This window comes from Parasteatoda tepidariorum, chromosome X2 (genome assembly GCF_043381705.1).
Source record: "Parasteatoda tepidariorum isolate YZ-2023 chromosome X2, CAS_Ptep_4.0, whole genome shotgun sequence".
In the NCBI taxonomy this organism is placed as follows: Eukaryota; Metazoa; Arthropoda; class Arachnida; order Araneae; family Theridiidae; genus Parasteatoda; species Parasteatoda tepidariorum.
Genome location: NC_092215.1, coordinates 695267 through 721242, shown reverse-complemented (window position 1 = coordinate 721242; position 25976 = coordinate 695267). Strand labels below are relative to the sequence as shown.

Here is a 25976-nt window from a genome sequence, read left to right as displayed (position 1 = left end):
TTGCGCATAAACTGCAAATAAATAGAACTCATAAAATAAGTTCAAAATGTAGAGAAAACGAGGGAAAAATTACAGAACAATGAAAAAAGGGGAAAAAGGTGAAAAATAATAATAAAAACCGGAAGAAGAAAAAAATTCCGAAAAAAAGACAAAACATTTAAAAAAAATTTTTAAAAAAATCCGGAAAATAGAAGATATAATCTTTTTATCAGCTCACACGTTTATATCCGCAAGAAAGAGTGAATTTCGGATACAATCGTGTGAGTTGATGAAAAGATTCTATCTTTTACTTCCGGATTTTTTTAAAAATTTTTTTTAATTTTTTTCCGCTTCATTCATCTCCTCATAAAAAAGAAGAAAAATGGCAGAATTTCAATATTTGGATCATTTTGCATGATTTACCTCAATATATTGATTTATATTTGAAATCAAAGCATAGTCTTTTTTTTTTAAACTAAAGTGTTAGGTAACAGAAAAAACTATAGTCTAAACAAATGGGCAGAAGCCCGGAAGCTTATTTAAAGTGATAGTAAAATAATAATCATCCAAGCAAAGTTTAAAAATTTCGACATCATTTGGAGCCCACTTCTTCATTTCATATATACGTCTTTCTAATATTTATAGATTGTGGTGGTAGATATCTTATTAAATCAATTGTTAAAACAGAAATTCTGTTACCAAATTAAGTATTTGGAGAAAACCTCTGATCGGAGAAGTTAACAGATCTGAATAAATACTTCCATTTTCTTCACACTGGTGTTTTTCATATATTGACCACATATAGTGGCAGGGCTTGATGAGATAAGTACAGAGATGCCAACTTGTTCAGCATAGCGAATAAATATTTTCAAGTGGTATATTTTAACACGTTGAGCCCCTCGCTAATTTTACATGTCTTGCCCGTCAGGCCACAACGGTAAATAACTACAAACTAAATTTGCAAATATTAGACAGATTTTGCTAGTTTTTAAAAGGTTTAGCATGACATATCTGAAAAAAGTTGTGAATTATATAAGCCTACGAATCGTTTAGAAATAGTGGTGGATAAAAACCTAGTAAATTAATTTATTAAACCAAGAATCACAATAATTAAGTAAATTTTGAATAAATCTTCTGTAATTCCAGAAAAGAGTGTAAATTTTATAGTTCCATATCATGTTATACGCTGTCAGCCAGCTGTTTTTCGCGGCCTATGTGAAAGGTCAGTGTCAGCCACCGGTGGATGACGCGGCCTAAATGTAATTTCAGTGTCAGCCACCGCTGTCTGAGGCGGCCTAAATGGAAAGTCCAGTGTCAGCCACCGATGGCTGACGTGGAGCTCAACGTGTTAATATATGAACCTTGGTTTAGTAAATTCGATTTATAGAGTTTGTACGAACTACTACTTCTAAATAATTCAAAGGCTTATGTGATTCGCCAATTTCTAACAGTTATGCCGTGTTGAGCCTTTTAAAAATTTGGCAAGATTAACCGAAAATCTACAATTTTAGTTGGATGTAAGTTCTCCATCGTTTTTTTAAAATGATTTGTCGAATTCAGAGTAGTTTAGCATCCCTGTAAAAATAGTGGTTAGTTTAATAATTATAAGTCCTTGTTGTTAATAATGAAATCTATTAATTTTGCATTAATATATATATACTGTATCAGTGGTACTGTATATAATTAACTAATACTGTATACAATTTACAAACCAGCCAACTTCAAAAAAAAAAAAAAAATTTAGGATGATTATACTTAGTGTTAATAAAAGGCAATTGTTGAATGAAATTTTTATGATGAAATGACAACAATTGTTTTCGGATTATTGATATATTTCGCCCATGCACAATAAACAATAATAGGAGCATCATGCGTTTATTTATGTGCTCATTTTACTGTTATGTTCTCTTTAGTTGCATCTTCACTTTATATTTGATTTTAACTTACTTAATTTAATTTTTGTACTTATGTAATTTAAATATTTTAGATTCAATTTTAATCTTGTTCAAAAGTGCCACTATTAGGCATTTTCCCTACCCGTAGCCTTGGTGTATGTCATGCACACAGAGATGGTATTACAAATATAATCTTTGAATACATAAACTTAGCTAAATTAATAATGATTTCATTAAATTATTCAATTAAAATGCTTTGAAATTAGTGCAAATTTAAATAAAATTTTGTAATATTTTTGTTCTTTTTCTTTTAGAAAACAATGAAAACGGGATGCCTCGTCGCCTGAGGACTGCCTACACTAACACGCAGCTGCTAGAGCTGGAGAAGGAATTCCACTTCAACAAATATTTGTGTCGACCGAGGCGCATTGAAATTGCTGCTTCGCTTGACCTTACAGAGCGTCAGGTCAAAGTGTGGTTCCAAAATCGGCGGATGAAGCATAAACGTCAGAGTATGATGACCAAAAATGGTGATGAAAAGGGTGAGATGGAAGGTAGTGAAACACCAACTGCTTCATCCACTCCCACTGGAAATGGTTCAACACTTTCTGGGAATGAAGGAGATACAAATAAGACAGATTCTGCTGATGACCGATCTGCTACAGAAACATCTTCTTCTGTTGGTAGTCCCGAGAGAACACCACGAGGTACTAAAAAACCTCGTGAAATCTCTTCTGATAGAACTGCCATAGACAGGTCACCTTCGTCAACAGCTGCTTTGACAGGTAGTAACGACATTGGTGATGCTCTCTCACCTTGTTCCTCTTCTGAGAGACTTTTAAATCTAGATTCAGAGTTTTCGACTCACCAACAGAATAGAATAAATTCTCCTAGTTCTGCTCAGATTAGTGCAGCGACTGACACATCGCGGAAAGGAAGTCCAGTGATCAGCGACCTAAAGTCTCCTGACAATTCACTTTCATCATCTCCGCCAACAGAACCACTCATGCACAATCTTAATGGCTTAGGCTCTGATAGGCCACAAACAATTGTTAATAGTGAGGCCAAAAATAGCAGAGCTCTATGTTCAGGAATGTCAAATGGTCACCTCACTGTGACAAGCCGAGGTGCCCGAAAACTTTCTCAATCGTGTCCGATGGACACTACAAGCATACCGTTCTGTAATTCTCCGTGCAATATTAACTGCTCACCAGTAACGAATAGTTCCCATTGCACAAGTCCTGGTGGCGTTTATCAGATGAACTCACCACACTGTCCTCCGCCCCATATGTCTCCTAGTTCATCTTATCATAGAACACGTTCATACTCATCTGCAGTTCCTTACACACCAGATCCTAATGGTTTGATGGGTTATAACCAAACAAACCACAGAGGAATGTCTCCAAATGTGAGTCAAGGTGGATATTGTTACCGCACACCACCATCTACACCAAATCAACAACAATCTTATCAGCATCCTTCTCCTCAGCGCATGGATAATGATTGGATATCGCAACAAAACTCATATGGAAACCAAGTGCAATCATCAATGTATTATGCAAGTGAGCGGTCATGTCAATCTCAACATGGATCAATGCCTCACAATTCAGGGTCACAAATGGGAAGTAATGTATCTCTAGGTTCCCATTCTGTTGCACCTCAACGGGCTACTTCACATACCTCACCCGTCTCCAAATCACCTTATCCATACTCAGTGGATTCTTTACCTCCACAAGATGCACCACATCAACCTCATTCTCATGCTGCTTACATGCATGACTACAGAAATGAAATCAACTCCAGTTATATCAACAGAAATTACAACAATCTTCATACTAACAATGGTTATGAGTCAAGTGTTAGTTCTACCGGTGAACAATATGTACCAAACAGTATTAATCCTGATGGCTCTGTCTCATATTGCTATCCACATCACAGCAATAACAACAGTGGTTATCGCGCAGATTCATTTGATGAAAATGCATCCCAAACAATTTATTATGATTTAAGCAACAGTACGGGCAACAACAATCGAGTACCCGATTACAGTGCAACAGCCCCAAAACAGAATTTTCCCCAAACAAGCAATCTCTACGAGGTGAGCCATACAGTTGGTGACACTGCAAACATTCCCACATATAACCAAAATTCAGAAAATTACAGAGGACAGTGCTCAACAGAAGGTGACTTATCCTTCAGCTATTATGACTCATCAGATAGTTTTACCTCAAATAACAACAATAATGGAGCAGCAAACAACAATTCTTGTGGTACATCTGACTTCAACTTCCTGACCTTAGCTAGCGAGTTTTCCTCATCTGAATATTATCAGCTAAGCTGAAGAAAAAAATTCATATTCTTTGCTCTAAGTTTACTTGCGTCACAGGTGCATGTATCCTACACACTGCACATGAAGGTGCATAAACCCGGTTATATATTTGTGCTAAAGCAAACCCCAGGTGACGAAATTGATTAACAATCTATGCTAAGAAGAATGGGAGTATTTATTTTCAATCAAAAGCAACCAGAGCTTTTTTTTGTTCGGTTGATTATTTTTGCAATAAATTTCTAGTCCAGATTTTATTTACTAAATAAAATTTTATTTTATTTCAAACTTTTTCTACTATCTAAAATAAACTGATACTTTAACTCAGCATTCTATCATACGCAATTTAAAATGTGCAGCGTACATTGAATTGTTTATTTTATGATTTATTGCATAGAATTTTATAAGCAAATTAGAAAATAACTATTTAAACATTATGTATCAGTTCAAACGAATTTCAGTTATTGTTTGATTATGAACATATTTTTTGAAAATTAATTCTTTTTATTATATCTAATTTTTTTCATAAATGGCAAATAAGTTAATAATAAAAATTATCATTATTGAAAATTATAGAAATAAATTTAAATATACATATACTTTTATTTGCCGGTTAATAAGAAAGTAGATAGTGTATCTATACAAGTACATTAAACACAGAAAATCGTATATATTTCATAGTTACTAATTACATAAAAATTAGATAAATAATATAATATAATTAATAAAAAAAAAACAATTTTATCTTATTTTCTATTTTTAAGCTTTAAAAAATTGTTTAAGTATGATTTATAATTTAATATTCTGCACATACACCATCTGTGATACCAAACCATTTTCTTGATAATTCACAAAAAATTATTCTTTTTGCAATTATTCATATGTTAAACAACAATTGAAGAAAAAATAAACAATCATTCAATAAAATATTTCATTCCAAAAAATCTAAATTTTGTGTATTGTCAGTATTGTGAAGATTTACTAAAAATGACGGTGATTATGTCAGTTTCTTTTCACCTGAGGTAAGCTTTTATTACAACAGAACAAACTTTGTCAGTGCAGTTTCGATCACTATGACTGTGTAGATAGTGCGTGTAATTGTATAGAGATTTTATTTGAGATGTGTTAATTGAGTCAAACCATTACACACTCTATAAATAAATAAATATATATATATATATATACATATATATATGCATCCATATTTCAACGGTGATACTTTCTTATAGATATTTAGAAACAATACTCTAAATTATTTACTTCTAAATCTTTTATATTCATCAATTGTTACAATACATAAACAAAACATTAAAATTATTATCGCTATAGTTAAATTCTGTTAAAAGTAAATTCACTTTTTTAGACAGGGTGTTCTGTAATTACCAGCTTCAATGTATATTTTTATAATAATTGTCAAAATTAAAATTAAGTATCACATTTGGTATACAAAATTAAAATTTTACCAGAAAAAAATTGAAGTTTTAAGCAAGAAAAAAACAAAAACGTAATCGAAATCTTACGAATCACAACTGAGGTAGGTGGTATTAAAAACATCAAAATCTGTTTACTTGACAGAGCAAATAAGGAGCACGTGATGATTAGGAATATCTCCAAGCTTCATGAGACAATAAAACTAATTTTGCTGTTTTTAGTCCTTACTTCCTCACAATTGATTTGGCAGATTTTGAGTTTTTTTAATAGCTCAAATGTACGTATTTATTTGACTCTATTTTTAACAAGGATTCTGAATGCACATATTTAGGGTGGTGATTATGAGACATCCTGTATGTAAACAAATATCTCATTAGTTTTTATCTTTTTTTGGGGGGGGGGAGCTAAATGACACAAAATATGCATTTTTCATCATCAAAAATTTTTGTAATAATTGACATTTCCTCCTTATTTAACTTATCATGTATTTTGCGACAAAAATACTGCATTTTTGTGATAAAAAAAAAACATTTTTTGTGACAATAAACATGTTCATGTGATAGTGGTGCAAAAGAAAACATGTGTTTAATTTTCATACAATTTTGAATATAAAGGAAAGTATGCAATTTTTAAGATTTAATTTTTCAGAAAGCATCCTGAACTGAACCTATTGATTTTAAAACCAGATAATAGGTGGTTTTACAACTTTATCTTTTAAATCTGCACCGTAAGTATAAAGTATTCCTATCATTTGAAAGACTGGAAGACTGACCGGAGGAAAGGTATCGTTATTTTCATTTTACAAACTTTTAGTATCCTTATTGCTAAAGAGTACTTTAGAATGAAATAAAAATGGATTACCTATCCCTGGATGAAAGGTAAAGAAAACCTTCATATTATGTGTAATAGATTTATGCTTATTGATTTGATGCTTTGTTGTTTATTCATGCGTCCTGAAAAACTGTATATTTACCCATCTCAGTACTGTGCTCCTAAGACAATGGAATTAGTGGAAATATGTAGTAATTACATTTATTAAAGGCTTATGTGTCCAAAGATGTCTCTTCATTTATTATTTACATATTTATTGAAAAATACTAAATAGAGATCAAGAGGGAGGAACAGTTTATATCCATGAAAGCTATTTTGAGAAAAAATATGAGTTTTTCCGCAGACATTAAATGCTTTTTCCCATGTCAGTCCATCTTCACTATGTAATAACTTTCAGGGAGAACTGATTTTCCACTTTATGGATTTGTCCAAACTTAGTGATCCTCAAAATGCAACAGATGGCGTTCCAATATTTTTTAATGGATATAAATCGTCCCTTCCCATTGATTTTAAAATGGATTAGTCTAAATTTTTAACTTTTACATTTTGGCAATCAGATTCTAAAAAAAGTGGTAGAAAAATTTAATTATGTATAGCAAGGTGGCCAATTCTGGAAACTTTTTAAAATTGGAAGAGAAAATTAAAGGAAGCAAAGCGTTTTAAATTACAGCTTTCAAAAATTATTTTCAAATTAAGTATCTGCGCTTAAACAAACCAACATATATTTTTAATATTATGGTGAACTTAAAACGTTAATAATTTTCAACATGCACCTGAAATATTTGTCAAAACATTTAAATTTTTTTTATATTGTGACCACACTGAGATGGATGTTATTTCCTTCTGAAAAAAAAAATTTTGGTTTCAATTTTCATTTTGCTCTCAATACATTAAAGTTTCAGCGACTCTAATAATTAAATTTTGAAGTGAACGGAGATAAGCAAAATACGTTTTTAACCTCAATGATACCAAATTATTTTTTTCCACCACTTTTTACACTGATTGTCCTTCCCCTGGATTTAGCGCCACCAGCAGTTTTTCCTACAATAAAGGTATGTTCATTAAACATTTATAATATGCTGCACAAGAACATACGCAAAAAAATATGATTGTTTTTATTTCATTATGTTAAAAGAATTCGGTCGTTTCGTTCAATTTGCATTATTACTAAGCTACAGCAGAAAGTCTTAATACGATAGCGGATAGCATTTTTCACACTTTACTCAGATGGCGTGAAGGGTGAACGCTTTTTATCTTTTAACATAGCAGAATATAGAACCCAATACAGAACAGAAGTTGATATAAATATCACGAATTATACGTATTCTCGAACTACGTATCGAACTGTCAAATATGTAATTCATATCACTCGCAATTTTACTTAATTCGATAGAGCAGAGACATTTTTTAGGTCATTTTTTCATAAAAGGTAAAAGTGAAAGGAATAAATCTTCTAAATCAGTATCAGGATGGTGAAAAATAAAAAGCGGTAGCTTAAGTTTGGGCAAAGCTAATTTCACAGAATTTTTTTTTTTGCTTTCACTTTAAATCGAACACATCCAATCCCTGTGTGTTAAAAGTGTAAGTATACAATCTTTAATTCGAACTAGGTAGTGGTGAATTAAATAAAGCAAACTATTATTACCCCTCCCACAAATAAACTGCTATGAAAAATAGTTTGGCTACCAGTTTTATCTTTTTTACCCAGATTATCGCCACCCTGAGAATGCATATAGACTCGCCCGTCTCGAAGAGGTTAAAGACAATATTGTTAATTTACCGACATTTAATGCATACGTTTTAATTATTTATAAATTATAATTGTCAAAAACTCTTTAAATCAAATGTTAAAACAGAAATTCGATACTTTAACCCCTTGGGGATGGGTGATTCAGAAAAGCATTCGTACAAAATCAGAATCAAGTTGCAATTAAATAAAAAACGGTAACTTAAATGTAGTCGTTACTAATTTGACAGACTTACTTTGCTTTTATTTTAATTATTGTTAGTTTAATCATATATATAATCATTGTTAATTCAAAGTATAATTAAATAGTTTTATTTTGAACACAGTAATGGTGAATTAAATAAATCAAAAAATTATAACTCCGCCTACAAATAAACTGCTAAAGAAATACTTTGATTACCAGTTTTATCTTCTTACCCTGATTGATACGGTTTTTTGCTGTCACGTATTTGTGACAGTCGGCGCGAAAGGGTTAAAACAGAGACTTTAAGTAATTGGAAAAATTCTTATGTTAAAAATCGGAGAAATCGGCAGGTTTCCAATTGGTTAGAAATATGAAGTTTTACCTTTGAATTACGGCATTTATACAAAAATGGTAGCCTACAGAAGAAAAAATTCAATCAAATATTTCTTTTGTAGTGCAACCTTTTTTACTTATTTATTTATTTTTGAAAACAAAAAATAAATAAATAAAATAAAATGAAAAAATTTTCTAAATTTATTCTAGGAGTAACTACTGGGCAAGAATTAGTTTAAAATCTTCTCTTATTAATTCTTAAGACATTGCTGACTGGTCACGAGTTAACTCGTGTTTTCGTGGCCAAGCTTTGATGACCGGCCACGAGTCATAGCAATCATGTTAGCAGTGATCTCGTGGTGACTATTTTAAAAAGTGGGCGTAATTTTCCTTACTTTTCAAGTTTTACTATTTAATTCTCTACCAATTTATTATAACTTTACGAAACCCGATATATTTGCAAAACTTGTGCTGTACCCTTACTTGACTCAAGGAACTTCCCCCGTAATTACCCATACCGATAATGCTCTTCAGCTTTTTACTTAACTTAATACTCAGATATGACTGTAAATTCACAGAGGTTTCAGAGCCAACACTCTAATCTTTTTTGCCAAAGCCATTTAGTCTCAGCCGATAAATCATTTCATCAGATGAAGGAGTGAGTACTCTGCTACAATACATATCAAGTCAAGGTGTACCATCACACGTAGGTGATTGTTATACTTTTTATCATACGAAAAAGAAATATTAAGAGTTGAATAATAAATAAAATTTTTTAAAGCTTATTTATATTGTTTTACTTCCACTTCCGCTTTCAAAAACAGCACAAGGGGAAATTTTCAGAAGAGTTGCCGGTCAGCTATGCGTTAATAAAAACTGAACTGAAAAGAGCCCGGATTGTTCAAATAATCGAGTTCCAGCCATATTTGAATCTCAACGTTTTAGACCGTTAGATTTAGAACGTTTAGATCGTTAGTTTAATTGGTTTTACAATTTGAATAAAGAAATATATTCCAGCTCCATGTTACCTAAACAAGAGTGGTTGTTAAAAAATGATGTCACGTTTAGATGCAAATGATTTTAAATTTCTAGTGGGGAGTAATAGATATTTTTGAAGGTCATGATTAGAGACATGATAGATCACATGATAGATGATAGATCACATGAAGTTGGAAAAGATTAAAACATTCCAGGGTTGACACAAATATGGAAACACTTCTATACTAACTGTTCTTAAATAATTCTTTTAAGAGCAAATATTTTTGAAGATTTTACATGAGAAAAGTGTTAGCACAATTTAAAAGATCACGCTTGAAGCTTTCAGAAATGGTGAGATTTTCACCCATACAAATGTTGCATCGGCCGAACTTGTTTCCATTTTCATTACCAATATAATTAAAAAGGCATTCTTATTTCAATGATTTAAAAATTATTTCAATGATTTAAAAATTGCTAGTATTAAAGTTATTAAATTCCTGTCCTCATTTTGATCGAATTTTGCATAGGCAAAAGGGACATAATTTATAAAAAGCATGATCTTTCAAATTATGTAAACAGTTTTACCATCTTCCTTAACATTTGCCGCTAAAAGAAATATTGTTTAAATGGAGTTAACACAGGAGTGTTTCTTTTCCAACTACTGTAGATAGATTTTATTTTGTTTCATTTCCTTAGATTCCATAATGGAAAAATAAATATGATGATTTTTTGAAATTTTATCAACAAACAAATTGGTAAGGGAGAATAAACTTTCAAACAAGTTTGAGCAACAAAGGATTTAATGTGTAGGTAAGTCAGAAAATTTAATTTCTTTAAGTCATGACATCAGCTGGTTTTTGCTTTCTGTTTAATTCCAGCGTGTTGATATCCTTCGTGTAATTTTTATTTTAAATGACGTTGTGGTAAATTAAACTAGTAAGAGCAATGTTATCCCTTCCATTGTTACAAGCCGCATTATTTTAAGAAATATATACAGTTTTCTTAAAACCCTGATTGCACCACCCTACTTACCAATTTTAATTTTCTTCCAACGATTTGAAAAAAACGTAGATATTGCAAACTGTGGTATAAGTCAAATTAAATTAGCCAGCAATATTAGTTAATTTTTTATTACCTCAATCGTACGCACTATTTTAAAGACAATACTATTTTTTTTTAAAGAAATTGATACATACCGTACAATAACTACGGAAGTTCCAGAAATTAATTTTCCCAATAACAGCAAATGTAATATGTGAAAACTGAAGTAAAAATCAGAGTGGCCACAGTCAGGAAAAATTTAAAAAATAGTGACAACCATTTCATAAAGTTACTATAGGGTCATTATATAAATTTTATAGGTTTTAATTTCACGTCAATTTCAGAAATTTAGCTGGTCAATTGTTACACAGATATCTAATTCACAAGTCAGAATACACTTCATTAATAACTTCATTGACTCGATTCCACAAAGGTGTTCAACGCTGCTGACCATCCGAGGGAACCATAACATAGGAAAAACCTTTTTTTATCTGCTTTCCTCATATGCACAAATTGTGTTTTTTTCCTTTTGTACCCCAATGCTCAATAAAAGGCATTTTTTTTCTGCCAAACAATTGTCATTTTTATCTCATATAGCCTACTACGTGTGACGATAATGCATCAATCATTCAATCAATTCTCCAGGTGTAAGATCAACCCTTTAATTGATTTGACAGTCTTGTAAGATCTGTTAATAGTTTGAAGAAAGCTATCACTGAAAAATATATTTTCTAGATGTTGAAAGGAAGATCATTGGTTATTTATTATATATACTGATATAATAAATGGAAAGAGATACCTCTTATTCAGTTCCCTTTTGAAAGGCTGCTTTTAATGTGATTTATTTTAAATGTAAGTCAAAGTGGTAGTTACGATTAAATCATTAATAAATAAATATAAATAAGTTCAGTTTCTACCACTATTTATATTTTTAGCCGCATCCTTGTATGTAGAAAAAAATAGTACCATAATAGCCTCCACATTATAGTTTTTGATGATCTTATTGCAGGGATTGTAGCTGTCGTAATAAATCAGGCTATACCTCTTTTGAAATCATAATTATTAACACTTAAGGTGTCCAACTGGCTTTGACACAATCTTTTTTTTAAATAAAAAGCTCAATTTGAACTTTAATTTCATGTTTGGTAAGTAGGGTTCCTGAAATTTTAAATATAAAAATTATGAAACGTTTTAAAAAATAAGGGCAAATTTTCGCTTAAAAGCAATACATCTTTCGCGTCACGTTAGCAGCTCAAAAACAAAATGAAATGCATAAATTTCAAAAAAAAATTTCTAGATCAATCAAGTGATTACCTATGAACTGAAATTTCATTCTTTTTTTTATTTTTTTTAAAGGAAATGAAATAGAACTAAATACCTTGTTTAATATAGAATTTTTGAGGAAAACTTCTAAATATTTTTACTTAAAACATGCTAAAAATAAAACAAATTTTCTTTCAAAAAAACACTAATATACTAATATTATACAAAATCTCCATTTTAAATTTCAAAGAGTTTCATAATAAACTTTTTTTGTAAGGAGTGTTGACATAAAGAAATTTTCTCCAGATCAACGTTTTTTAGAAAATGCGATTAAAATGTACGAAAATTCCGTCAACAAAAAAGTTAACAATTTGAAAATTAATTTCAGAAAATGATATTTAATATATAATTTTGATATATTTATTTAAATATATAATTATTTCAAATAAATAAAGGTTCAAATACTCAAAGCAAAACAAATAACACTTTACTTTCATTTTCGTGACTTCACTGTTCAACGGTAAACGGTAACAAAGAAAATATGGCCGACAATAGAAAATCACAACCTGACTAGTCACAGGAAGTAACAATGGAAAATGTGGCTCGTCCTAGGAATTGACAAAACATACCAGATATTTCTTGCAACGTATGGCTACATAAACATATCTAGCTTTTCTTTTATAAAAATGTAAGTGGTTAGCTTCACTTTGAATAAAACATTTTGGAAGTCAACTTTTTTAGTAATCATTCTTTAAAAATAAATGTTTTTATCCGCACTAGCTCATGACAAGGGACGAGTTCAGACGAGGCAGAAAATTAATCTATTGGAACAAATAAGAAAGCAAGAAATTAAAAATAGAACCCCAATTCCAATTCGAGTCTAAAATTGTTGTCTTTAAGAAATAATCCTAGAAATTTTTATTTTAATATATTTTTTAAATCCTAATAAAATTCCCCATGAGCCAACGTTTTCCATTTCCGAGGCTGCCAACTTTCTACACTTTGTGGGAAAATTTCGTCCAGTGGTAGCAAATTTTACAATTTAATCTATGATTCTTTGCTCAGTAAATTTATTTTTAAATTTTTTTCCACACCATTAATCTGAATGATTCAAAAATTAATACAAGAAGCTACTTTTTCAAGTTTCGTATCAAAATTATGAAAGCTTTATTTTTGACCACTCTATAAAATATTTCGCAAAAAGCGTTTTAGTTGACAGTCCTGCATTTTATGTGTGAAATTTCTTAAATTTTTAAAGTAATAACAAATTGAGGCACTTTAATATTCAATTTTTCATTTAGTTTATGTTTGCAAGGATTTTAATTACCTCGACTTATAAACAAGCTAAGCTACTATATAGGGCCTGAAAATCGTGTTGTACGGATTTCAATTGATTTCAAAATGACAGCATTCATTGTTTACCTTAATTTTTTCTAAATTATCATTTTAAATACAGTAAAAATATATAACTATATGTTAATGTTAATATATTATAAAAAATGAACTGTTTAAACAAGAAAAAACTGTTTCAAAGACCAGTGACTGTAAAATATTAAATCAAATTTAGCTTTTATTTTTTAATCATCATAAAATATCAGCTAAGAAGGAATAAATAGAATTTTAGAAGTTCGAATGGTGAAACTGCATTAAAAAACAACAGAATTTCATAGATTATCAAGATTCTGATTAAAAATAGAGACCTTAAAACATGTTAAAGCATTAGGTTTCATTAAATTTGTGACAAAAAAAATTGTGGAGAACATTATAAATATATTATAAAACTAATTTTAGTTAGTAAACAAATATCCTAATAGGTAATGTGTTAATAATTAACACGTTGAATACCGCACTAATTTTACATATCTTGCTCGTCTGGCCACACGGTAAATAACTAACTACAAACTAAATTTGCAAATATAGACAGATTTTGCTAGTTTATTAAAGGTGACATATCTGACATATCTGAAAAAAGTGGTGAATTATATATGCCCACGAATTGTTTAAAAATAGTGGTGGATAAAAATCTACTAAATTGAATTTATTAAACCAAGAATCACAATAATTAAGTAAATTTTGAAAAAAAATTTTGCAATTCCATAAAATAATGCAAATTTTATAGTTCTATATCATATTATGCGCTGTCAGCCAGCTGCTTTTCGCGGCCTATAGGTCAGTGTCAGCAAGCGGTGGCAGACTCGGCCTAAATGTAATTTCAGTGTCAGCCACTGGTGGCTGATGCGGCACTCAACGTGTTAACCACATTATTATCGCAGAAAGTTGAATCTAGGTGTTGTCTTAAAAAAATCTAATAGTTGTAGCGAATATAAAACAAACATTAATCATTTTCTTCGTTTATTACTACCACTATATTTAATATTGAAAAGAAAATAATTAGCATGAGAATTCACGAACTAGAAGTGAGCCAGAACACTGGATATATGATACTAAATTCTCTTAGTATTAAAGTAAATTTACTATGACTAATAGACTCTTAATAACTATCTCCGTGGACTCGTCTAAGTTCATAATCCGTTCATTGAAAAAAGACGTGTCAAAAATTTAGAATATGTTTTGTTGTTAAACACGATTAAAAAAAAAAATTAAGAAAATACTTTTCTACTATAAAATTCTTGTTTTTTAATAAATTACTGTTTTGCCTTACAACTACGCATGAAAGTGTAACATTCAATCAGCTAAAATTTACAGAGAATTTTTCAGTGACAGAAATATTCCATTTGTCTACACTAGCCCCTTTATTAACTTACATGATGGTACAATTAGTTTTTAAGAACATAATGCTATTTTTAGATATGCCTAAAGATAAAGCATTTTTTGAACATTTAGATGGTTATATCAGCATAAATAACAAGTGTTTATTAAACACTTTAATCACAGAATTTTTCTTCATAGCTTAACGTAAATTTTCAAGGCAGAAAAATAAATGAATTTTATAAATTTATTAAAAATAGAGAAATATTTCATGATAGAAAGTTTTCTACCACTGAAATTATTTTGGTGCACCACTTCATTTCTCAAATAATATAAATTATTTGAATAAAAGGGGCGATAATAGTTTAGTGTTTAACAACCACGAGGAAGTGGATAAATTCACGTATTAGCTGTTACATTTAGTTTTAAAAAATCTCATTCGAATGATTTAAAATTAATATTTATGCTATCAATATTTAATTAAAATCTCAGCTTCTGTCAAGAATAACAAAGATCTAGAAAACTCTTATTAGGCATGATTCAGAGACCTCGAGCAGTTTTTGAAGCTCTCAGCAGTATTCTTTGTGGTTAGTCTAAAATGTTTGAACTTAAAAAATTTATACAATTATCGCAGATCCCAATATGCATTAAAATCCCTCAAATGTAATAAAAGAATGCACTGGGATGCTCTTAGTACCATAATAGATGAAAAAGACTTTTGGGTCAAACCCCTTCGCAAGTCGGCCAACAAAAAAAACGATGACTATATTCTGAGGAATCAGACTTTTAATTTGATTTTGGTAAAACACTTACAAACCAGGTAAAAAATAGTTTGTCCTGCAGGAATCTTCTGCAGAAGGCCCACCCTGGGCTGTCATGCCAATTATGATGATGATGTTAAAAACACTAAAATATTCTAATTTTATTCAGTTTAAACATAATTATATCGGTTTTACTGGAAAAAAACTAAATCTATTTTCAGATTTAACTTTTTAGTTACTAATAATAGTTGAATTGTGACAATAGCATTATTTTAGTCTTTTCTAGAGATTTCACTTTTACTGTTAGAATTTCTTAATCGTAGCATTTAAGTCATTCCAGTCTTTGAAGTAGGTTATCATTATAGAAAATCGGGAAATTTGATTCCGCCTCCGGGATGTGTCCAAGTTAACTATTTCTCAATTAAATCATTAAATAAAATGAATTCAAAAGACATTTAATAACTTAGAGAAAGGAAGTCACTTCCTCGAAAGTTTGGAATTAAATGGATTTATTCAATCATAAACCGTAATACAAGTTTTCAGACCCTCCTTTACTTTGTTTAAATTCGCGAACTGGTACTTGCGATTTATGCTTTCTCCTACGTCCGTTTCATAGGGGACCATTCAATTTTTTTAAATCGACAAAGTTCATTTGTTGATTTAATTATAACGTTTAATAATAAAGAAAAGCGGTGGTTCAATAATTTGGCTCCTCTTTAACTTGATTCAATATTTAAAGCAGTAAAAAACTTCTTTTTAAATCTTAAAACTAGTTCTTTTTAATATATTTAAAACCAGATTTTTCTATTTGAAACTAAACTTTTCTAAATTTAATTTGGAATTATTTTGTCCACCACTTCTTGAGTTTATATTAAATTCCGTTTAAAAAAAGTATAATGTGTGAAGATGCGTTTATGCTCTGGCAAATTGTTAAAATAATTCCGTCCATCCCTAATCTTTTTGCTCTACTGCTTTTTTTTTAAAATTTATTTCATAACCGTCGTTAAGCAGTCAACCTAATTTTGAGAGTACGACTATCAATGTTCAACTCCATAGCATTGTAATTTAGAACTCAATCCAGAAGACAAGGGATCTCCTGGATCAAGTATTGGGTGAAATTTGCCTTCGTCAAGGACATTTTAATGGAGCTAACATTATTTTTTACATTTTTTCTCCATTTGCGTTACAAGAAAAAGAAATTCCTGAAAACCTCTCAGAATTAGCCTAACGGCAAGGGACTCTAGCCCATGTTCTGTAGACAAGACAAATAAAAATTAAAGCTTTGAAAAGATAATGACAGCATTTTAAAAGCCTCAACACGTGAGAGCTGGAACAAAGTTGCGTTTCATATGCACTGTTAAATCATTTTTTATGTAATTGAATGGAAAATAATTTTAACTTAAAACCAAACATAATCTATTGAAACATAAACTATTTCCCACATGGTGTAGATGCATATATGTCCTTTGACATAGCTGCCAATTCCGAGACATTTTATTTTGATATTTAAAGAGGTCAAAAAATTTATCTCATTCTATTAAAATCTTTAAATTATAAATGATTTTGGCCACCACCTATAATTGATAAAAACAAAATACGTAAATGCATAATAGTCTTGCAATCGCGAATTTGTATCTTGTCCAAATAAAACAACAGTTATGCCTACAATTATATTCCAGTTATTTCGCTGGCTCCGGACAAATTCACCCCTTGAAAGAATGAAAGTTGACAGGTATGCTATTAGGTAGTACTTGAAATAGATCTCTGTTACTTACCACTTTTGCAATAGAGATTTACATAACTTTAGATCTAAATATAAGTATCTATATCATGAATATATTATCGTAGACAGACCAATCTTGTTTATACCAAAAAAAACTGATAATAAAACAATTTTGAAATCACTTTTTGATTCTTGAAAACGTTAACCATCCTTTTGAAAAGATGCTAGGCATAAATAAATTAATTCCCTGCCTTCAAAATATGCAATTAATATCTGCAAAATTGCAACTAAACATAAATCAAAGAGATTGGTTAATTTCAGTCTCACAAATTACTAGAGCCGAATAAAAATTTAAACTTACAATAGATTTAATTGCCCACACCATTTACAATACAATAAAGAGATAATAATATCACATTGCTTCTCGTTTGTTGCTCTAATCAAAACATTTATATTGTCCATAGTCGTGAATGCGTGGATTGCAAAATGTATAAATAAGATTTTAACATGCCTGGTTATTCAAATTTCGAATGATTCTTATCATTTAGCTTTGTACTATATTTAGTATTCATAATAAAAGTTGATCATAAGGCCATACCTCATGTTTGTGTGATCGTCCGTTCGTTGTAATGGAACTGGGCATCTGAGGCATTACGGCCCTTTATGTTTGTCTGATTCTAGTCCTAGTCCTAGTGTTTTGATCTTATTGGGCACCTGGGCCGCGAAGTGGCCCCTATCCCATTCTCTGGAATTTTAGAACAGTTTTGGTTGAGCAATGAGGTAAGCAGGCAATGGAGTTGCTTTTATGAATGTTTCAAGCTCTTTGCTTGAATAACTAAAAAGGAATCAAAAATAAATTGAGCAGCTTGCTCTAAACTCTGTTTGTTTGATTTTGGAGTTGTTCAGAATTGTATCAGCATGAGTAAACGTTATTTTCAGAAAGGTTGATGAAATTATTTGTTTTGATAGTTATGATATGAGGCGTCGGAGGTGAAGTTTGTCTGATTCAGGGCTGAAAGCATATATATATACCGAGACGGAAAAGAGCAAAAACTGGTACGAAGCGAAATTCATTCTAGCATTTTTTTCGAGAAACATTAAATTTCTGTAACTACCGATTTTTTTTCTTTCTATTATAACATAAATGAAAAACTGCTTCTTTCTTGAGAAAAAGTAGATATTGTTAAATATTCTCTTCCACAATTGTAAACAAACCTGTGGCTCAGTCAGCAATAAGCTCCAGAGCCATGCTATAAGAATTCTATTGCCAATTTTTATGACCTAAGCTATTGCCAAATATTAGTTCGACACCAGGATCTTGAATCTAATATCCTTTTTTTTTTCTTTTTTTTTTTGTTAAGAAAATTGGCTCATATTTCCTTTTACTTCGCCAATCATCATGCAAGCCCCCTCGTTCAGGTATTTTACCTTTTTGGCAATAACAACTTTTGATCCCGGTGCCCCGAAAAATAATGCCGTTCCAGTTCCAGTAGACATTGTTGAATAACCAAAATAGATTTACCCCTGCCGAAAGCAACTTAAAACTGAAATGGTTTTACTACCACCTTTCACCCATGGTCTGAAAGCACAAACATGGAAATATATTAGGACTAATAAAAAATTTTGCTCTGAAAAGTACAGTTAAAGAGTCTTTAATAGTGATACATTTTTCACCGATGGATTTGGACTGTTAAGAAAAAAAGATAGTTCAGGCATGAATTCGTTTAAAAGTATGGTCCTCTTGATATTAATTTCACGCCGAATAGTATTAAAAAATAACAATTTTAAATTTTGATTTCTCAAGAACTATTTAACAAATTCCGAACAAATTTCCGATTACACGGATAGAAATCGTGCTTACGTTTTTTGCTTTAATGGTTTTTGACTAATATTAAAATAAATAATAAAAAATATTTATAATTTCCTTTACTTATAATTGGGTCCAAAATTATTGTTATCAGGTGCAAGAATTGGCTGGCTGTCTTAAGCACCTCTAGAGAAGTGTAAAACGCATACAAAGGGAAATTAACAAAAAGGTACAATATTTTCTAAATTACCGATAACCCCCTTCTCAATTTTGAGGCTCAAAAATCTGAAAACAATGAAAAAAGTCATGTTTATTTGGAGAAAGTACGATTTTGTGTCGTCATTTAAAATAATGTATGCACAAATATCATATTTAAGGCCTTAAATCATATAGAATGATTTGATCTTTTTTATTTTACGCGCCATTCATTAATCAGATGTATTCTTCCTGACTAACATTTAGCTCTTCTGCCTCGCAAAGTGTTAATATTCCAAAACATTTATAGGCTCTTATAATTTTATAAAGTTTATGAGGTAGGGTATAAAAATTAAAGTGTGTGACAACAACGATGAATACTTAAAAGCAATTACTTCTCAATCCCTTTTCAAAAATATTCCTGCCTGATGAGTCAGATCCGAATAAGAAATGCCATTTGAAGGAAAACGCTAGATGAAAATTAACCCGCCTCCTCGCAACTCGAACGGGGAGGACCCTTAGTCTATGTCCTCTTCAAAGTCTTCAATCACTTCTGCAGAATTCTGGAATGCCTACCCCTTTTCGATAAGGATTAAGACATGCGATTTAGATATAAGGACATTGAAAGTTCGACAACACAAAATCATTAGTCGCGCGCTACTCCAAAAGGAAAAATTCTCTTGCTGCTTTGATTTAAAGATGGAGTCTTAGAAGGAAATGCAGGTCACATTTGTGGGAGGAACGGGAGATCATTTATTTGGAGATATTTACCAAGTTGCGTGTAGATCTTTGCTAAATGTTTGCCTTCGAAAAATCATTTAAATATATCTAATCTAATAGCAGAATTCAAATTTTTAAGCAAAATTAAACTAATTTCTTACTGTCCAAATTTCGATGTTGAATTAAAGAGAAAATTCCCTCGATGATAAAATATGGTAATACATTGGAAATTCTCTTCCTCTAGCTACCAATTTAGCTTTAACAAGGCACTGGTTTCGGTTTCCCATTATATTTAATAATGAACAATAATGACTCGTTTCTCCAAGATAAGGAAGAGTAATTTATAATAATTTTGTTACTATGTTTTCTGCAAAAAAGAAGAAAAAAAAATTACTAACAATAATAATGACGGGGAGAAAAAGAGTGAATGGATCAATGTATGAAAAATACCGTGTGAAAATATATTCATTCACATCATAGTGGATATTTCGTTCTGTTACCCACCACTTTTGCTTTAATAAAAACACTGCCAGTTGATTTCTGTATATATAATAATGTGGTAGTCAGAACTGTCTTGTTCATGCGAAATAAATCTTAGTAAAGAAACTTATGTGCTACCACTCTTTTGTTTTGGTGAAAAAAGAAACATCCTTTTTTAAAGAACGTTTGGTATAATAGGTTAATAATATATCACAGCTATGAACGTCTAAATTTTGTTATATAAATACTAAGAATGAAATATTTCACCCTTTACTTTTTACAAGGATGTCACAGGCAACAAAAATGTAAAAAGTGGTGTAAACCCAACTCATTTTTGTTTATTTATAATATCTTTATAAATTAATCAATCTTAACTACTCGCGTTTATGACTCAGGGAGTAGCGCGCTCGGCTTCCAATGAGGTGAATCGGGTTCGAATCCCAACAATGGCAGGTCGATACGAATTCTGCTCCCGGCTTGCCCCTACCATAGTGATGACAAAAAATGTCATCAGTGGCAGACGGATCATGGGTTAGAGTTGCCTTGCTGTCAGGCAAACCGTGGGAGATTTTCGTGATTTTCCCCCCTATGTAACGCAAATGTGAGTTAGTTTCATCAAAAAGTCCTCCACAAAGGCAATTTCTCCCAATAATTGATCCAGGAGTTTTCCTGTCTTCTGGATTGGGTTCAAAATTACAAGGCTATGGAGTTGAACACTAGTTGTCGTAAACACAAAATTGGATCGGCTGTTTAACGTCTGTTATAAAATATGACTTACGTTTCAAATTATTCATATTTTATGCAAAAACATTCTCTGCTTCTAAACTCAACAGTAAAGGTTAAAAAAAATCAATCAAAAAAGGAATATCAATCTCTGTTAATGTAAATTTTATTAGTCTCCCTCTCTCTCTTTTTTTTTCTTTCTTTTTTCAATTTTAGTCGCTCTTAGCAGCCCTATTTCAAAAAAAGCCAACTTTCCTAAAATTTCTGATTTTCTCTTTTTAAAGATAAAGAGGAAACTATTACAAATTTTTAAGCTCAATATGGTAGCCAATAATTCCCACTACATTTTTTAAAATTTTCTTGTACTACGAAATAATGCATTTATGCAGTAGTCTCAGCTTCTTATATTATATATAAAATAGGGGTAACAGGCTAATGACATTGATTATTTTTCGATAATACTACAGAAATGCCACGGGAGATTAAAAATGTAAAAAGAGGTAGAAACTCTATTCATTTTTATTTATTTATAATTTATTTTAACTACCACTATAACTTAGATTTCAAATTATTCATGTTTAAAGCAAAAACGCTATTTGCAATCACTTTCAATAGTAAACTGAAAAAAATATGCTCGAAAAAGTTTTTAATGTCTTTTAATAAAAATTTGCATTCTATTAGTTAGCATTTTAGACGCCTATGGCAGCCCTATACGAGGGATTTTGCCTACCACGGCATTATAACAATTTGAATAATAATATTTAGTTCTGGAACTATAAATCATGTTATTTTAAACGTAAGTAACTAAAAAAAAATGAGATATTTTGATAGTTTTAAATTAAAATAAATTTTTCCGTTGTTAATTTAAAATAACTTAGAAATTTGTTGCACAATAGTATTAGTCTTACAATAGTATTACAGATTTTTATGCAGACGACACAGGAATCATCATCAAATCAAGAAATCCAAATATAGCATTACAAAACTACAGGATGAAATTCCTGAAATAGAAGACTGTTGTGTTAAATGGGAAACAGCTGTAAATGCTGACAAATCTCAAATACTAATGATACGGAAAAGAAGAATAAAAATACTACCACAATGCAAACCAAGACAGTTCAATATCTAAATACCAATAGTCAAAAAAACAAACTACCTCGGCCTTATAATAAACAGCAAGCTCACCTGGAATGACCATATCAAAATATAATAGACAAAGCAAATGCAGCAACAATAATAATACAACCACTCATCTATAACCAGAAAACGTCTCATTAAAACTGAGAAAACTACTATATACATTAATGATCAGACCAATTCTCACATATGCCTCACCTGCCTGGACAACCATACCGGAACATCTCATGAAGAAACTCAACCAATGCCAGAACAAGATACTCAGATGGTTTATTAGAAATACAAATATTCACAAAGATCTTAAGATCCCGAGCTTATCACAATATATCCACAAATTAAATGCAGATTTCTTTGCCATAAAATACAATACAGTGAACTTCAACCAGATATTCAATTTTGAAAATTACAAAAAGATATAAAATTAAGACTAATAGCTGCTCATTTTACATTCGACTCCTCATATTACAATAATCAAAATAAATCACAGATCCACCCATAGCATCAGGTTCAACAACAATACTGACATTCCCCATGTTGACCATCAATCTACAGCCACAGATAGTTTAACACGTTCACGCCGGGGTGACCCACAGGTGGGTCCAGCTAGATTGTCTCCTCTTGGCAGCGCACCGGAGTAAAAACTGGTAACAATAAATTTCATTTTTTAGTTTTTTTCAGGGAATAATAAAAATCCGTAACTACCAATAGTTTTTAACGAATGCAATTTGAATTGCTTCTTCTATTAATTTCCATTATTATTATTTACTCAAGCAAGGTGCTTGAATCCTGTTAACAACCGCATAGACTGCTAATCATAAAGATCTACTACAAATATAAAAAAGAAACATGATGGATGGGATAAATCTAATATCAAGACAAAACAGGAATGATTTCTGATATTAAAGCGAGAAAGAAGTCCTCATTTTGTCAGGTAAAAATTTTGTATGGGTAAATATGACACCTTTTCTAATATATTTTAAGATATCAAATTTATTCAACAATTTTCCCATGTAAAATCTCTCAAAACACTTGCTGCTTAAAGAGAGATTGTTTACCTAGACCTCGTATATAAATATTTCCATATCTTTGTCAGATCTTTGTAATTTTCAAATACTTAAACGCAATTCTAATTTTAAGTTTTAAATTATTAAAATAATGCGATACCCTAAAAGTTAGTGCTTGTTTATAAATATATACGAAATAGATACCTGAAAATTTAAAATGAGGATTTTGTTTATTCCAAGATAAACAAAATATCATTAAATAACATTTGTAACAATGTTTTTTTTCTGAATTTATCGACTTCAAATAATTTAATTTGAGTGAAAGTAAAAACTTTCAGAATGCATATACTCTTACCGCAATCAAAATTATAAGAACAAAAAAATTAACAAAATTTTTGTTGAATAATTCCAAAACTTATTTTAAAGAAATACATTGCAAGTTAGAGAGCTGAGTCAAATCCATCTTAGTTTAATTCCTTGTAAGTAGAAACATTTCTTAAAGTGATGGCAAGAAAATTCATTAAATTTGCATAAAAACATTCTTTCAAGCAACAATATATAATAAAAAAAAACGTATAAGAGATCTCATTCTGAAAAGAATCCTCTGTAACTAGAGGTTGTTTATGCTTACTGAAGCTTTCAGAAGAAAACTTATTTATGACCTAAAAAGCAGGAAAACAAAAAGAGAAAAAAAGCTTTCCTGGAATCGTTCCTTTTGCATAGGTGTCATAATTCCAGGGTTAAAAAGAAGGAAAGAGTAATGTTTAGATGTGAACAAATGGAAATAAAGCCCACAAAACACATTCAAAGATCCCCATCGACTGTTTCTTTTCCGTTGTAACTTCGATATTTCTTTGGCCTAGAAAATGAAGAAAAGACTCTCCCAGAATCGACCATTAACTATAGTCAGTTTAAGCTTGGGAACATATTATTTCTGCCACCGCATATCTATCTCTGGGTCTACGAAGAAAATAAACGTTTGTTTGCATCGGTGGTTTCTTTACCCTCACAAACGTATTAGTATTTCTTTTTCTGCCCCCTCTACAAAGAATAGTTCCGTAATCAAGTACCATTATGAAACCTGAAGGTTTTCTTAAAGATATCAAGAGAAGCGCATTGTTACTAACTCGACCTTGCTCAAAGAGTTTAATCAATTGGAGATTTTTTTTTTTTTTGATAAAGGGCACGTTAACAAATGGATGAACAATTTGTTTGTGATTATTAAAATGCTTTAGCACTTTTTTGGAACCTGAAAGAGCATATTTTCATGCAATACATTTAGCATCCTGTAGTGATGCAAGAATTTTTAAATGAAAAACATGTGAGATTAGACATAGAATTCATAGAGGCCTACCTATATGATATCATAACCTGTGTACCATCCCAGTTGTGGGCTTTAGAACATTTGAAAGAGTGAATAATACTCATACGTTGTAGTTATCTTAGCATTAAACCCCGCGAGGCGCTCTAACTAATTCATCTGAGTGTGAATGTATGATAAATCGCTGAAGCGCAATTGAATGGTGAAGGCTGGGGCTCAGTAACATTTACTGAGCGAAAATTAAAATAAGATAGCAAGATTTAAACAAACAAATTTAAGAGAGAGAAGAGGTTTTTGTGGCAGACTGCCTCGCCTCCCCCCGAGCTTCGCAGTGAATAATACAGAGATGCCAACTAGCTTCGGATAGCGGATAAATATTTTTGAGTGGTAATTTTTTAATGTATGATTCGAGATTTTGATTTATAGGATATTTACTTCATTACTACTTCTAAATAATTCAAAAGCTTATGCTTGTCAAAAACACTTTGCGTTTCATTAAACTTTAACCAAAACAAATCATCAGTGTTGTGAACTGCATGTAAACAAAATATTTTCTAGTGGTAGGCGAAGATATTTTTCAATTAATTCGAATTATTTTTCCATCGTAATATAGCAAGCATACAATATAATATGTACTGCAGTCATATCGAGGTGAGATTCTTAGTGAGTTCTTTATTCTGGAAGTCTTGATTTTGAATACGCTACAACTTACTAAGCAGTTGATATCCCTGAAGATATTCGCTCCGTCTAATATGTCTTAATAATTCTAACTTTTATTATTATTCTTAATCTTTGAGATGGACCACGCAGCGGCCCCTATCTCATCTATCATGTTTATTTTGATAATTGTAGTAGAAATTTGATAATTGTGCTCGGAAGGTCAGCAGTCTATGCAGTGGCTGTTAGACTTTTATTATTATCAGCATTATATTTTCATTATATTTATTACATTTTCAAATCAAACTAGTGGGTAAACGAATAAAATAATTACATAATTTGAAACAAAAATAATTTTAAGCAATTGCGACAAAATTATTTTGTTTTAAATTTTTTTATTTTGAAATTCTTGCAAACCATAATAATTTTTCAGATAAACAAATAAAAACGGACATTTAAATCTCATTTTGAATGTTAAAAAGCAGCAGATAAAATTATTAACTTTGCCTAAACATTTATTTACTCGCGATATTTAAAAGAAGTAGCAAAATTATTTCGTTATTAAAATTAATCCATGAAAACCATGACATTCGCATCCAAGGTGAAAAATTAAAAATGTAAATATTTATAATTTTATTAGCTTGTTGTAATTAAAAAATGCAATAGATTTGTTCACATTTCACTTTATATGTAATATAGTTCATTGAATTTAGCTTTAAGTCTAATTTAAT

The 25976-nt window shown here is 30.7% G+C and overlaps 1 protein-coding gene across 1 annotated transcript in view; it reads left to right on the top strand.

Moving 5' to 3' along the window:
- Window positions 1-4488, top strand: part of LOC107440709 (homeotic protein proboscipedia) — an 89794-nt gene extending 85306 nt beyond the window's left edge. The window contains exon 2 of the mRNA XM_016053693.3: window positions 2189-4488. Within this exon, the coding sequence (XP_015909179.1) occupies window positions 2189-4215 (2027 nt within the window). The 3' untranslated portion in view covers window positions 4216-4488. The remainder of the gene's footprint in view (window positions 1-2188) is intronic.
- Window positions 4489-25976: the final 21488 nt, after the last annotated feature.